Source organism: Rattus norvegicus, chromosome 18 (genome assembly GCF_036323735.1).
Source record: "Rattus norvegicus strain BN/NHsdMcwi chromosome 18, GRCr8, whole genome shotgun sequence".
NCBI lineage: Eukaryota > Metazoa > Chordata > Mammalia > Rodentia > Muridae > Rattus > Rattus norvegicus.
The window spans coordinates 45312644-45327329 of NC_086036.1; the positions used below are offsets into that span (position 1 = coordinate 45312644).

At 36.9% G+C, this 14686-nt stretch overlaps 1 protein-coding gene across 5 annotated transcripts in view; it reads left to right on the forward strand.

Annotated features, from left to right (window-relative positions):
• Dmxl1 (Dmx-like 1) overlaps window positions 1-14686 on the forward strand; it is a 170495-nt gene that overhangs the window by 133139 nt on the left and 22670 nt on the right. For 4 of the 5 annotated variants that reach the window (XM_006254710.5, XM_006254711.5, XM_006254712.5 and 1 more), the window contains 3 exons: window positions 4495-4581; window positions 6906-7027; window positions 7886-8027. In XM_006254710.5, the coding sequence (XP_006254772.1) occupies window positions 4495-4581; window positions 6906-7027; window positions 7886-8027 (351 nt within the window). Of the gene's footprint in view, window positions 1-4494; window positions 4582-6905; window positions 7028-7868; window positions 8028-14686 lie in introns of those variants that run through there. The other variant, XM_017601109.3, reaches the window with a different exon arrangement.

Sequence of the window (14686 nt, forward strand, 5' to 3'; positions counted from 1 at the left end):
GCTTCTATGAGGGTGCTTCCTCAGCCACCCACCAACTCCCTCCCATCTCCCTGACCTGACCTTCCCCTAAACTGGGGCATTGAGCCTTGACAGTACCAAGTGCCTATCCTCACATTAATGCTGGACAAGGATATCCTCTGGTACATATGTGGGTGGAGCCATAGGTCTGTCCCTATGTTCTCTTGGGATGGTGGTTTAGTCCCTGGGAGCTCAGAAGAGGGGGTCTGGTTGGTTGATGTTGTGTTCTTCATATGGGGTTGCAAATCCCTTCAACTACTTCAATCCTTTCTCTAACTCCTCCATTGGGGACCCTGTTCAGTGGTTGGCTGCAAACATCTGCATCTTTATTTGTAAGGCTCTTACAGAGCCTCTCAGCAGACAGCTATATCGAGGTCCAGTCAGCATGCACTTCTTGGCATCCACAGTATTGTCTAGGTTAGGAATATGGGATGCCACGTGGGATAGTTTCTGGTTGACCTTTCCTTCAGTCTCTGCTCCACATGTTGTCTCTATATTTCCTCCTGTGAATGTTTAGTTCCACTTCTAAGGTCTGAAGCATCCACACTTTGGTCTTCCTTCTTAAGCTAACTTGAGTATTTCTTATTTACATTTTGATTGTTATTCCCCTTCCCGGTTTCCAGGCCAACATCCCCCCTAGCCCCTCCCCTCCCCTTCTCTAGCGGTGTTTCCCCTCCCCATCCTCCCCCAATTACCGCCCTCCCCACAACAATCACATTCACTGGGGGTTCAGTCTTGGCAGGACCAAGGGCTTCCCCTTCTACTGGTGCTCTTAGTAGGCTACTCGTTGCTACCTATGAGGTTGGAGCCCATGTATAGTCTTTGGGTAGTGGCTTAGTCCCTGGAAGCTCTGGTTGCTTGGCATTGTTGTTCATATGGGGTCTCGAGCCCCTTCAAGCTCTTTCAGGCCTTTCTAGGATTCCTTCAACGGGGGTCCTATTCTCAATTCAGTGGTTTGTTGCTGGCATTCGCCTATGTATTTGCTGTATTCTGGCTGTGTCTCTCAGGAGAGATCTACATCCGGTTCCTGTCGGCCTGCACTTCTTTGCTTCATCCATCTTATCTAGTTTGGTGGCTGTATATGTATGGGTCACGTGTGGGGCAGGCTCTAAATGGGTGTTCCTTCTGCCTCTGTTCTAAACTTTGCCTCCCTATTCCCTGCCAAGGGTATTCTTGTTCCCCTTTTAAAGAAGGAGTGAAGCATTCGAATTTTGGTCACCCTTCTTGAGTTTCATGTGTTCTGTGCATCTAGGGTAATTCGAGCATTTGGGCTAATAGCCACTTATCAATGAGTGCATACCATGTGTGTTTTTCTGTGATTGGTTACCTCACTCAGGATGATATTTTCCAATTCCATCCATTTGCCTATGAATTTCATAAAGTAATTGTTTTTGATAGCTGAGTAATATTTCATTGTGTAGATGTACCACATTTTCTGTATCCATTCCTCTGTTGAAGGGCATCTGGGTTCTTTCCAGCTTCTGGCTATTATAAATAAGGCTGCTATGAACATAGTGGAGCATGTGTCTTTGTTATATGTTGGGGCATCTTTTGGGTATATGCCCAAGAGAAGTATAGCTGGCTCATCAGGTAGTTCTATGTCCAATTTTCTGAGGAACCTCCAGACTGATTTCCAGAATGGTTGTACCAGTCTGCAATCCCACCAACAATGGAGGAGTGTTCCTCTTTCTCCACATCCTCGCCAGCATTTGCTGTCACCTGAGTTTTTGATCTTAGCCATTCTCACTGGTGTGAGGTGAAATGTCAGGGTTGTTTTGATTTGCATTTCCCTTATGACTAAAGATGTTGAACATTTCTACAGGTGCTTCTCAGCCATTCGGCATTCCTCAGCTGTGAATTCTTTGTTTAGCTCTGAACCCCATTTTTTAATAGGGTTATTTTCTCCCTGTGGTCTAACTTCTTGAGTTCTTTGTATATTTTGGATATGAGGCCTCTATCTGTTGTAGGATTGGTAAAGATCTTTTCCCAATCTGTTGGTTGTCGTTTTGTCCTAACAACAGTGTCCTTTGCCTTACAGAAGCTTTGTAAAAACTGTCAGTTTTAAGAAACAACATGTCAGTTCCTTTTAGTGTTCCTCTGATTCCCTCTCTTCACTAGATGTCAAGACCTAGTCTGGTTAGGTATTATCACTAACCTAGTTGAAGTTGCCCTTGTCGTGATTTGGCTTTGAAGTATTCTAAATTCATTTCCAGTTTTATTCTTTTCAGTATCCTTTGATACTATCAATCCCTGACAGTTTCCTAACATTGTTGCTTCACTTAATTTCTATAACATCAAAGTTGCTTGTGTTAGCCAGTTTACTTACAAATTCTAACCTGTATCTTTCCTTGAGAATATAGTTCTGTTTTTATTTTTATTTTTGATTAATCTTACAGTAGGTATTATCTTTGCACTGGTACCATTCAAATCACACTAGCTCCAAATCATTACTAATGGCTATACATCCCTCCCCACCATGGCCACACTTTCACTTTTTCTTTTTGTGTAAATGGTTCCTTCATTTATTCATTTATAGGCTTGAAAACTAGAATCAGCCTTTCTTTAGTCATGCTAAAAGAATACAACCCATTAGCACAATTATCTACTGTCCACTTACCACTTGTTCTCCAGATCCAGTCTTTAGCCATAATAGCTTCTTACCTGTTTTCTGATAGCCATTCTCATATTCTTTGTTTCAGGTCCTAACAGATTTTCCAGAGTAATTCAATGGCCTCTAAACATTCTTGTGACAACTGAATTCTTATTTTAGTGTTTACAGCCTTTCCATAAGCTGAACCTGCTTGTTTTCTAGATCTTAAATCCTACTTGTATAGTCATTCTTACATAAAATGTACCTGAAACTCATGAGATTCTAGGCTCCATTTCTTTGCTTACCTTTATGGGATTTAATAATGTATTTGACATGTTGTTCAGATCGTTTATATTTAAAATGTTACCCCGGTTGATTCTCAAGCAGTCCATCTTAACAGCATACTGTTGAGAAACATTGTTTCGGATAAGAATGTATTCCCATATTTAGAAAGCTGTTTTGGAATTCGTTTGTGCCTGCTTTCTTTCCATGATAAAGTTGGAGAAAGCTCTCCATTTGAACTAGCGTGTTCCTTCTCTCTGTTAGCAGCAGACACTCTGTCATGTCTCGTCTAATACCTTCAGTTCTTTAGACCCAGCAGTGGTCTCTTGGTGTGTACTTTGTTGTTAACCCCAAACCACTGGAGCAGCCTCCAGTGTACTTTAGATACCGGACAGATAAATGGATAATTCCAGTTTTTATTTTAAAAAATATAGAATTGGGCCAGAACTTATGCTTAATTGCCTTACAAGTAGACCCTCAACCCAGAATGTTTATCAAACACTGAAATTATTTTGTTTGTAAGCAAGGTATATTTTAGATAGACTGTTTTTGACATTTATACTTCCAGGAACTATAAATTTTGTTTTGATCAGAATATGTAGGCTTTGTTGTTGCACAAATCTCTGTACCTTTCAACTAAACAGTCATTCTGGGGGCTATTTTTAAAGTATTTTTTAAGTCAATGAAGAGGCATCTAAATTTTCTGTAAAATAAATTTGTTGTATGCTAATTTCCAAATAATTATTTCTGCATTTCGTAATGAGATTTGAAACATTTTTTAGTAATCTATTTTAGAAGATTAAAGGTAAGGATGTTAAGATAAAAGGAAGTAATATATCAAGCACTGTTTCTTTTAATTGCCTGAACTTTCCAACTACCTATTTTGGTAATACTGATGTTACAATATTTGCTTCTTAATTCAAAAGGATTATACATACATACATGGGTACGCAGAATGTCAATATTTAGCTCTCATGTAAACTCACTTGAATTTATCCAACTGCTCAAATGAATTACTGCCTTGAGTGAGTCACCATCCCTTCCTGGACTCCAGTTTCTCCTTATTAAATGGAGAGTTATTTTAGATCAGAAGTCAATAACCTACAACTAGTTGGTAAGATCATAACTGTTGTTAGTCAATAGTGAACTAGTGAACTAGGCCTTTGTAGTAAGTGGTTTAAAAGGAGAAACAAAATACTAAAAAATATCAATAGTGAAACTTTGTGATCTGTAAAGCTGGACTAATTACCTATTGACCTTCCTTGCAATGTTTATATGTGTTATTAAATAATTATACTACTTAAAAACTTGGAAAATCTTTCCTTCAATTATTAAAATATATTGATCCTTTAAAGTTAGTTTAGTGTTCTTGAGATAAAAGCTCAAGAACAACTCTCTTTTTTATATATGAAAACAAGCTTTAAAAGTTCCCCTCATTAAATTCTTTTCTGGGATAATTAACATGTATGGTAGTACCTTTGGGGTTGATGTATTTGAAAACTTTCTTAAAATAATTTATGAAAGAGCTAAATAATTTGCTTATATTCATTTGTCTTGTTAATTAAATAGCAATTGTAATATTATACTTTGTTCTATTTATTTAGATAGAGTCAGATCTGGGATATCCTGGAGGCAAAGCAAGAATTATTCATAAGGAATCTGATATCATTACTGCCTTTGCTGTTAATAAGGTAAGTACATAGATAGGTGTCTTTTTCTGTGACTTGTAACTATTCCTTATTGGAGAACATCTTACCAGTTCACTCAATGATAGTACTCTACTTCCAAATCTACTTCCCATTCCTTAAATTACTATCTCAGTAAGACTTGTCTTTAGTAAACCTATTATATAGTTTACTAATGTAGTTTTGTTATTGGGAAATATAATAAACAATTTTATTGCTACACAGAGGTATTTGAGTATCAAAATATATACAAGATAATATATTAGTTAATTCAAAAAGGCTTTCTAGGGCCATGTATGAATTTATTATATATAATTCTACAACATAACTCATATATTAGATTTCCTTCTTTGGCATATTTCGGTAAAAATTGTTTGTTTTCTCAGTAGTTTTTAGTCATCTGCAACATCCTCCTTAGAGATATTTGTAAGCTCCTGGAGAAGAGGTCGTCTTAATTTTAACAGTCCAAAGTGAAGTTTATCTGAATCAGGTCTCACTGTTGTTGGGTTTTTTTGTTTGTTTGTTTGTTTGTTTTCTCTCTCTCCCTCTCTTTTTAATTTAAAGGGTAGGATTATGGTTTTTCATGGCCTTAAGGATACTTAAGATTGTGTGTATGCACATAATTATTTTTAATTTTTACAATAGTATCCAGCCAGGCCATTCTTGGAACTCCTTGCTTCAAGTAAGACTCTTGCTTCAGATTCTGAGTATCTGGATTATAAACATGCTATCAAAAAGTATTACATAGTTATATATCTTGCAACAGTAACTCAGAAATCCTTTTACCAATAGATTGTTCATCTGTATATTCTACACCTGTCTTTATGATTTTCTCTAACCAGTTTTTTAACCATTCTGTTCGTATAGTTCCCAGTATCCTTTGTCTTACCTCCTTCATAAACATCCTTCATTGTGGACTTTCAGATCAGGCAGAAGTGCAGTTAGTCCCTTAGATAATTCTCAAGTTGTAATATCTGTGTGTGTGTTACTGTCCTCACCCTATAATGTCTTCTTTCCCCTTAAAGAGTCAGTATGTTCTACAGAGTGAGTTTAAGGACAGCCAAGGCTACTGAGAAACCTTGTCTCAAAAAAAAAAGAAAATATGAATAACTAGGAATGAATAGTCATCCACAGATATAAAATCTGTTGCTCATTTGTATACATATGATTATGTTCTTTCTTCTCTACATTTTGATAGTATAGTTTTACATTCTTCCATGTCAAATAATCTTTTTCTGTTTTACCTTTCATATTTTGTTTTAAGATTTTATTATGTATACAGCATTCTGCCTGCATCAGAAGAGGGCACCAGATCTTATTACAGATGGTTGTAAGCCACCTTGTAGTTGCTGAACATTGAACTCAGGACCTGTGGAAGAGCAGCTACTGCTCTTAAACTCTGAGCCATCTCTCTAGCTCCCCCACATTTCATGTTTTTTAAATGGCATTAAGAGTGAAAGATTTGTTTCATTGTTATCTATATCAAGAACTGTGAATGGTCTGAGATTTTTTTTTTCTTTTTTTTTTTTTTTTAATTTATTTTATATATGTGAGTACACTGTTACTGTTTTCAGACACACCAGAAGAGGGCATCAGATCCCATTACAGATGATTGTGAGCCACCATGTGGTTGCTGGGAATTGAACTCAGGACCTCTGGAAGAGCAGTCAGTGCTCTTAACCATTGAGTCATCTCTCCAGTCCCAAGATCTTTTTCTTATATTGAAGCTAACAAGTTTGATAGCTGTTTGATAGCACAAGAATCCAGTTTCTCTGACTAGGATCAGATGGTTTGTATCTAGAATCACAAGCAGCCACTACAAGATGAATCTTTTCACACTGATTCCTTGGTCTACCAGTGACTTGTTTCCTGCCAGCTCCTGCAGAGTGACAGAAGCTGGCAGATAGTAACTGGACTTTCAGTGGGTTGTATTACTGGAAATGGTCACTGCGTTCAGAGACCCCATCTGTTTTCCCATGGAGCTGCCACAGGGGTGAGCTACTGCAGTGGACTTGAATGCATTGTTAGTTGTACAGATGTTAAGAACAAATTCATCTAGAAGGTAAGAGAAGAGCAGCGAAGAGAGAGGAATTGAGGTGATAAAACCATTTCCATTTCTATTTAGCTTTGTGTTAGATGTACTAGAATTCCTAGAACATAAACATATATATTCAGTTCAAGTTTAGGATTATTTTAATAAAAATGTAATTATTAGAGCTAATTTAAAATATTAATTGGTAAGAATGCTTTTGTTCATGTTTTTAGAGACATTCTTCAGACATAGCCCATATACCTTTTTAATGTAAAAGTTAACATGATTTATTTTTCAGGCAAATAGAAATTGCATAGCAATTGCCTCCAGCCATGATGTACAAGAACTGGATGTTTCTGGAATTCTGGCCACACAGATATATACTTGGGTGGATGATGATACAGAAACAGAAACCAAGGGGTATTCTAATGCTTGTATTTTAATATAAGTGACTATATCCTATAACTGTAACTTTGAAAAGTTTCCTTAATCAGCTGCCTAGTCACTTTCTCAGGAATCAGGTGGCTTCACCAAAACCTCCCCATTGAATTTTTAAAATACAGTGAGGGGCAGGTACAAGATAGAAGGAGACCTGTCATTGGAGGAGAAGGAAGGATGGGTGGAAGAGAAGTTTGACAGAAGAGGAGGAGACTGGAACAAAAAGGAAGGGAGACAGGAGGGAAAGAAGCCGTGGCAGGACAATGGAGGCTAATATAAAGATCTCGCTCTGTCCCATAAAGAAGGGGAGGGGGGGGGATGTTTGCCCGGAAACCGGGAAAGGGAATAACACTCGAAATGTATATAAGAAATACTCAAGTTAATAAAAAAAAAATAAAATTAAATTAAAAAAAAAAGATCTCGCTCTGTGTATTTACAGGTTGTTACCAATGTTCTTAAGGGATGAATGGTACCAGGCTTTGTATGTTTAAGTGGGCAATTATATCTTATCAATTGGATCTTTAAAAAAAAAAGAGTTTCCTTAAGAGACAGGTATAAGTGCCTCTTACTGAAGCACATAAGGTCTCAAAAGTAGCACTCTTAATTATAGACTGAGTAGGCACTGCTTTGCTAAGGAGGGGGGTAAGGGATGAGAGTAGGTTCTTAAAGGGGAAATTAAAGTTGAGAAAGAGTAATGAAAATGGAAAATTTTCAGATACAAAGATGTTAGTTGAAGCCGAAGAAAACTAACTTTAAAAGGAAATACAAAGTGTTTAAATTTTCATATATTAAAAAAAAGAACTGGTCTTTTTTTTCATTCTAGTTGATATTGCTTTGTAGATCAGAAGACTTCTTGGTTATACATGCTCGTGATGATTTATCAGCTGTCCAGGGTACAACTCCATATACGCACAGCAACCCTGGCACTCCAATCAACATGCCATGGCTTGGAAGTACACAGACGGGCAGAGGAGCATCTGTGGTATGTAAGCTTCAAGATACTTAGGTTTGCGTTTATTCTTTCCTTTTTAGTTAACTTTTATCCTTTCTCCTTTAGGTTAATGCATAAAGGGTGATTTTAAAGGCTTTATTTAGGTCTTAATGCTAGAATTGTACTTTTGTTATAAATAAGAATTGTATTCTTATTTGAAAGGATTACAAAAACGTTATAAAACATATTTTGGCCCCGCGTACACTTTCTAATTTCAGTACATGGGAGACAGAGGCAGACAGATCTCTGTGAAGACAGCCTAGCATACATAATGAGTTTTTGGACAGCTACAGCTAGAGAGAAAGATCCTATCTCAAAAATAAATAAAATATACTTTGTTTAAAAATGAAAGAAGTACATTTTAGTTAATGATTATTTGAAGCTTACTGGTCCAGATCAAGTTATGGGCCATACATAAACTGTGTACTATGAAGCTCCTATAATAAGAGTGAGGTTTAAGTTGTTTTGTTTTGTATTGTTTTTCTTTTTCCAACGTTGAAGTTAAACCTAGGTCTCGGGTATGTTAGTCAGAGCTTTTTTTTTTTTTTTTTAATGTCAAGACATTTCTATAATGTTATCAAAATTCTTGCACTAATCTACAGTCACACCAACAGTGTTCAAGGGTTCTTTTTCTGTCCACCTCGATGCCAATGGTTGCTATTTTTTCCCTTTTTGATGATAGCCATTCTGACAGGAGTGCGTGATGAACATGTAGTGTTTTTAATCTTGTGTTAACTTGTCCAGTGGTAACTTCAGCTTTCATTTACTTTGTATTTTCTCTATTCAATTTCTGTAAATAATTTATCAATGTATAAAGTCATTGATGCAATCTGTATGATGTAGTCAGATTTTAATTTATAGCGGAACTTCATGTGTGAATAGATTTCTGTAATCCTGGCATAGTTCCCATAAGACATTCTATCATGATCTCTATCCAGATAAGTGAATTATGGCAATTAGAAGATAAATAACTATTACCAACCACAGAAACATGTAGTGGTACATCCCCTGGGAACCCATCCAACTTTTTTTTTTTCATTTTTTTAATTAGATATTTTTTTATTTACACTTCAAATGCTATTCCCTTTCCCAGTTTCTGATCCATAAGCCCCTATCCCCCTTTTTCTATGATGGTGTTCCCCCCCCCCAACCTCCCCGCCTTTCCACCCTGACATTCCCCTACACTGGGGGGTCCAACCTTGACAGGACCAAGGGCTTCTCCTTCCATTTGGTGCCCAACAAGGCCATCCTCTGCTACATATACAGTTGGATGTATAGTCTTTGGGTAGTGGTTTAGTTCCTTGGAGCTATGGTTGGTTGGCATTGTTGTTCTTAAGGGGTTGCAAGCCCCTTCAGCTCATTAATCTTTTCTCTAATTCCTCCAACGAGGGTCCCATTCTCAGTTCAGTGATTTGCTGCTAGCATTCACCTCTGTATTTGACATGCTCTGGCTATGTCTCTCAGGAGAGATCTATATCTGGTTCCTGTCAGTATGTACTTCTTAGCTTCATCAATCCTATCTAGTTTTGGTGGCTGTATATGTATGGGCCACATATGAGGCAGGCTCTGAATGGCCATTCCTTCAGTATCTGCTCTAAACTTTGCCTCCATATCCCCTCCTATGGATATTTTTGTTCCCCCTTTTAAGAAGGAGTGAACCCATCCGCATTTTGGTCATCCTTCTTGAGCTTCATGTGATCTGTGGATTGCATCTTGGGTAATTCAAGCTTTTGGGCTAATATCCACTTATCAGTGAGTGCATACTATGTGTGTTTTTCTGTGATTGGATTACCTCACTCAGGATGATATTTTCTAGTTCAATCCATTTGCCTATGAATTTTATGAAGTCATTGTTTTTGATAGCTGAGTAGTACTCCGTTGTGTAGATGTACCACATTTTTTGTATCCATTCCTCTGTTGAGGAACATCTTGGTTGTTTCCAGCTTCTGGCTATTATAAATAACTCTGCTATGAACATAGTGGAGAATATGTCCTTGTTATATGTTAGAGCATCTTTTCGGTATATAGAGTGTTATAGCTGGGTCCTCAGGTAGTAGTATGTCCAATTTTCTGATAAACCTCCAGACTGATTTCCAGACAGTGAAGGAGTGTTCCACTTTCTCCACATCCTCACCAGCATCTGTTGTCACCTGAGTTTTTTGATCTTAACCATTCTGACTAGTGTGAGGTAGAATCTCAGGTTTGTTTTGATTTGCATTTCCCTGATGACTAAGGATGTTGAACATTTCTTTAGGTGCTTCTTAGCCATTCAATATTCCTCAGTTGAGAATTCTTTGTTTAGTGCTGTACCCCATTTTTAATAGGGATATTTGTTTCTCTAGAGTCTTAACATCTTGAGTTCTTTGTATATATTAGATATTAGCCCTCTATCAGATGTAGAATTGGTAAAGATATTTTCCCAAACTATTGGTTGCCCTTTTGTCCTAATGACAATGTCCTTTGCTTTACAGAATCTTTTCAATTTTATGAAGTCCCATTTGTTGATTCTTGATCTTAGAGCATAAGCCATTAGTGTTCTGTTTAGGAAAGTTTCCCCAGTGCCCATGTGTTTGAGGCTCTTCTCTACTTTCTTCTATTAGTTTGAGTGTATCTAGTTTTAAATGGAGGTCCTTGATCCATTGAACTTGAGCTTTGTACTAGGCAGTAAGAATGGGTAAATTTGCATTCTTCTACATGCTGACCACCAGTTGAACCAGCATCATTTGTTGAAAATGCTTTCTTTTTTCCACTGGATAGTTTTAGTCAAAGATCAAGTGACCATAAGTGTGTGGGTTCATTTCTGGGTCTTCAATTCTATTCCACTGATCTACCTGCCAATAGATACTGTCCCAATACCATACAGTTTTTATCACTATTGCTCTGTAATACAGCTTGAGGTCAGGGATGGGGATTTTATTGTTGAGGATACTTTTCGCTATCCTGGATTTTTTTGTTATTCCAAATGAATTTGCAAATTGCTCTTTCTAACTCTATGAAGAATTGAGTTGAAATTTAATGGGGATTGCATTGAATCTGTAAATTGCTTTTGGCAATATGGTCATTTTTATAATATTAATCCTGCCAATCGATGAACATGGAAGATTTTTTCTATCTTCTGAAATTTTCTTCTGTTTTTTTTTCATCAAAGACTTGAAGTTCTTGTCATACAAATATTTCACTTGCTTGGTTAGAGTACACCGAGGTATTTTATATTATTTTTGAAGGGTGTCATATCCCTAATTTCTTTCTCAGCCTGTTTATTTTTTGAGCAGAGGAAGGCTACTGATTGAGTTAATTTTATATCAAGCCCCTTCACTGAAGATGTTTATCAGGTTTAGTAGTTCTCTTGTGGAAATTTTGGGGTCACTTAAGTATAATATCATATCATCTGCAAATAGTGATATTTTGACTTCTTTCTTTTAAATTGTACTCCTCTGACCTCCTTTTGTTGTTTGATTGCTCTGGCTAAGATTTCGAATACTATATTGAATAGGTGGGGAGAGAGTGGGCAGTCTTGTCTAGTCCCTGATTTTAGTGGGATTGCTTCAAGTTTCTCTCCATTTAGTTTGATGTTGCCTATAGATTTGCTGTGTATTGCTTTTACTATATTTAGGTATGGGCCTTGATTTCCTGATCTTTCCAAGACTTTTGACTTGAAGGGGTGTTGAATTTTGTCAAATGCTTTCTCAGCATCCAAGGAGATGATCATGTGGTTTTTTTCCTTTGAGTTTGTTTATATAGAGGATTACGCTGATGGATTCCTGAATATTGAACCATCCCTGCATCCCTGAGATGAAGCCTACTTGATCATGATTGATGATCATTTTGGTGTGTTCTTAGATTCAGTTTGCATGAATTTTATTGAGTATTTTTGCATCGATATTTAAAGGGAATTGGGTCTGAAGTTCTCTTTCTTTGTTGGGTCTTTGTGTGATTTATGTATAAGCATAATTGTGGCTTCATAGAAGGAATTCGGTAGTGCTCCATCTGTTTCAATTTTGTGGAATAGTTTGGATAGTATTGGTATGAGGTCTTCTATGAATGTCTGATAGAATTCTGCACTAAACCTAGCTGGTCCTGGGCTTTCTTTGGTTAGGAGACTTTTAATGACTGCGTCTTTTTCTTCAGGAGTTATGGGGTTGTTTAGATAGTTTATCTGATCCTGATTTAATTTTGGTACCTGGTGTCTGTCTATAACATTGTCCATTTCATCCAGATTTTCCAGTTTTGTTGAATATAGGCTTTTGTAGTAGGATCTGATGATGTTTTGGATTTCCTCAGTTTCTGTTGTTAGATCTCCCTTTTCATTTCTGATTTTGTTAATTTGGATACTCTCTGTGTGCCCTCTTGTTAGTCTAGATAAGGGTCCATCTATCTTGATTTTCAAAGAAATAGTTCCTGGTTTTGTTGATTCTTTGTATAGTTCGTTTTGTTTCTACTTGGTTGATTTCAGCCTTGAGGTTCATTATTTCTTGCCTTCTCCTCTTTGGGTGTATTTTCTTCTTTTTTTCTAGAGTTTTTAGGTGTGCTGTCAAGCTGCTAGTGTATTCTTTCTTCACTTTCTTTTTGGAGGCACTCAGAGCTAGGAGTTTTCCTTTTAGCACTGATTTCATTGTGTCACATAAGTTTGGGTATGTTATGTCTTCATTTTCATTAAATTCTAAGAAGTCTTTAATTTCTTTATTTCTTCCCTGACCAAGTTATCATTGAGTAGCGCATTGTTCAACTTCCATGTGTATTTGGGCTTTCTGTTGTTATTGTTGTTATTGAAGACCAGTCTTAGTTTATGGTAATCTGATATTATGCATGGGATTATTTCAATCTTCTTGTATCTCTTCAGGCTTGTTTTGTGACCAATTGTTTTGTTTTAGGATGAAATGTTCTATACATATCTGTTAAATCCATTTGGTTTATAACTCCTGTTAATTTCTCTGTCTCTATTTAGTTTCTGTTTCCATGATCTATCCATTGGTGAGATGGGGTGTTGATGTCTCCCGCTATTATTTTAAGATGTACAACATGTGCTTAGAGCTTTAGCAAAGTTTCTTTTATGAATGTAGGTGCCCTTGAATTTGGAACATAGATATTCAGGATTCAGAGTTCATCTTGCAGGATTTTTCCTTTGATGAGTATCAAAGTGTCCTTCCTTATCTTTCTTGATGACTTTTGGTTGTAAGTCTGTTTTATTTGATATTAGAATGGCTACTCCAGCTTGTTTCTTCAGACCATTTGCTTGGAAAATTGTTTTCGAGCCTTTTACTCTGAGTTATTATCTGTCTTTGTCACTGAGATGTATTGCATGTATGCACCAAAGTCCTCTTTACGTATCCAGTCTGCTAGTCTATGTCTTTTTATTGAGGTATTGAATCCATTGATGTTGAGAGATATTAGGGACCAATTATTGTTGTTTCCTGTTGTTTTTGTTGTTAGCTGTGGAATTATGTTTATGTGGCTGTCTTCTTTTGGGTTTGTTGGAAGAAGATTACTTCTTTGCTTTTCTAAGGTATACTTTTCCTCCTTGTGTTGGCGTTTTCCATCTCTTATTCTTTGTAGGCCTTGATTTGTGGAAAGATATTGTGCACATTTAGCTTTGTCATGGAATATCTTGGTTTCTCCATCTATATTAATTGAGAGTTTTGCTGGATATAGTAGCCTGGGCTGGTATTTATGTTCTTTTAGGGTTTGTATGACATGTGCCTAGGATCTTCTAGCTTTTATACTCTTTTTTGAGAAGTCTGGTGTGATTCTGATAGGTCTGCCTTTGTATGTTACTTGACCTGTTTCCCTTACTGCTTTTAATATTCTTTCTTTGTTTTGTGCATTTGGTGATTTGACTATTATGGGATGAGAGGAATTTCTTTTCTGGTCCAATCTATTTGGAGTTCTGTAGGCTTCTTGTATGCTTATGGGTATCTCTTTCTTTAGGTTAGGGAAGTTTTCTTCTATAATTTTGTTGAAGATATTTACTGTCCCTTTAAGTTGGGAATCTTTGCTCTCTTCTATATCTATTATCCTTAGGTTTGATCTCATCGTGTCCTGAATTTCCTGGATTTTTTGGGTTAGGAGCTTTTTGCGTTTTGCTTTTTTTTTTTTTTTTTAATGTTTGTGTCAATGTTTTCTCCCTCTGAGATTCTCTCTTCTATCTCTTGTATTCTGTTGGTGATGCTTGCATCTATGACTCCTGATCTCTTTCCTAGGTTTTCTATCTCCAGGGTTGTCTCCCTTTGTGATTTCTTTATTGTTTCGATTTCCATTTTTAGATCCTGGATGGTTTTGTTCAATTCCTTAACCTGTTTGTTTGATTTTTGTATTTCCTATTTATGAGGTTCTACTCATTTACCTGTGTTGTCCTGTGTTTCTTTAGGGGGGTTATTTATGTCCTTCTTAACGTCCTCTAACATCATCATGAGTTGTGATTTTTAAGTCAGAATCTTGCTTTTCTGATGTTTTTGGGTATTTAGGGCTCGCTGTAGTGGGATAACTGGGTTCTAATGATATAAGTCACCTTGGTTTCTGTTGGGTGGGTTCTTGCCCTTGCCTCTCACCATCTGCTAATCTCTGGTATTAGCTGGTCTTGCAGTCTCTAACAGTGGCTTGACCTTCCTGTAAGCCTGTGTGTCAGCACTTCTGAGACCGGCTTCCTTCAGCAG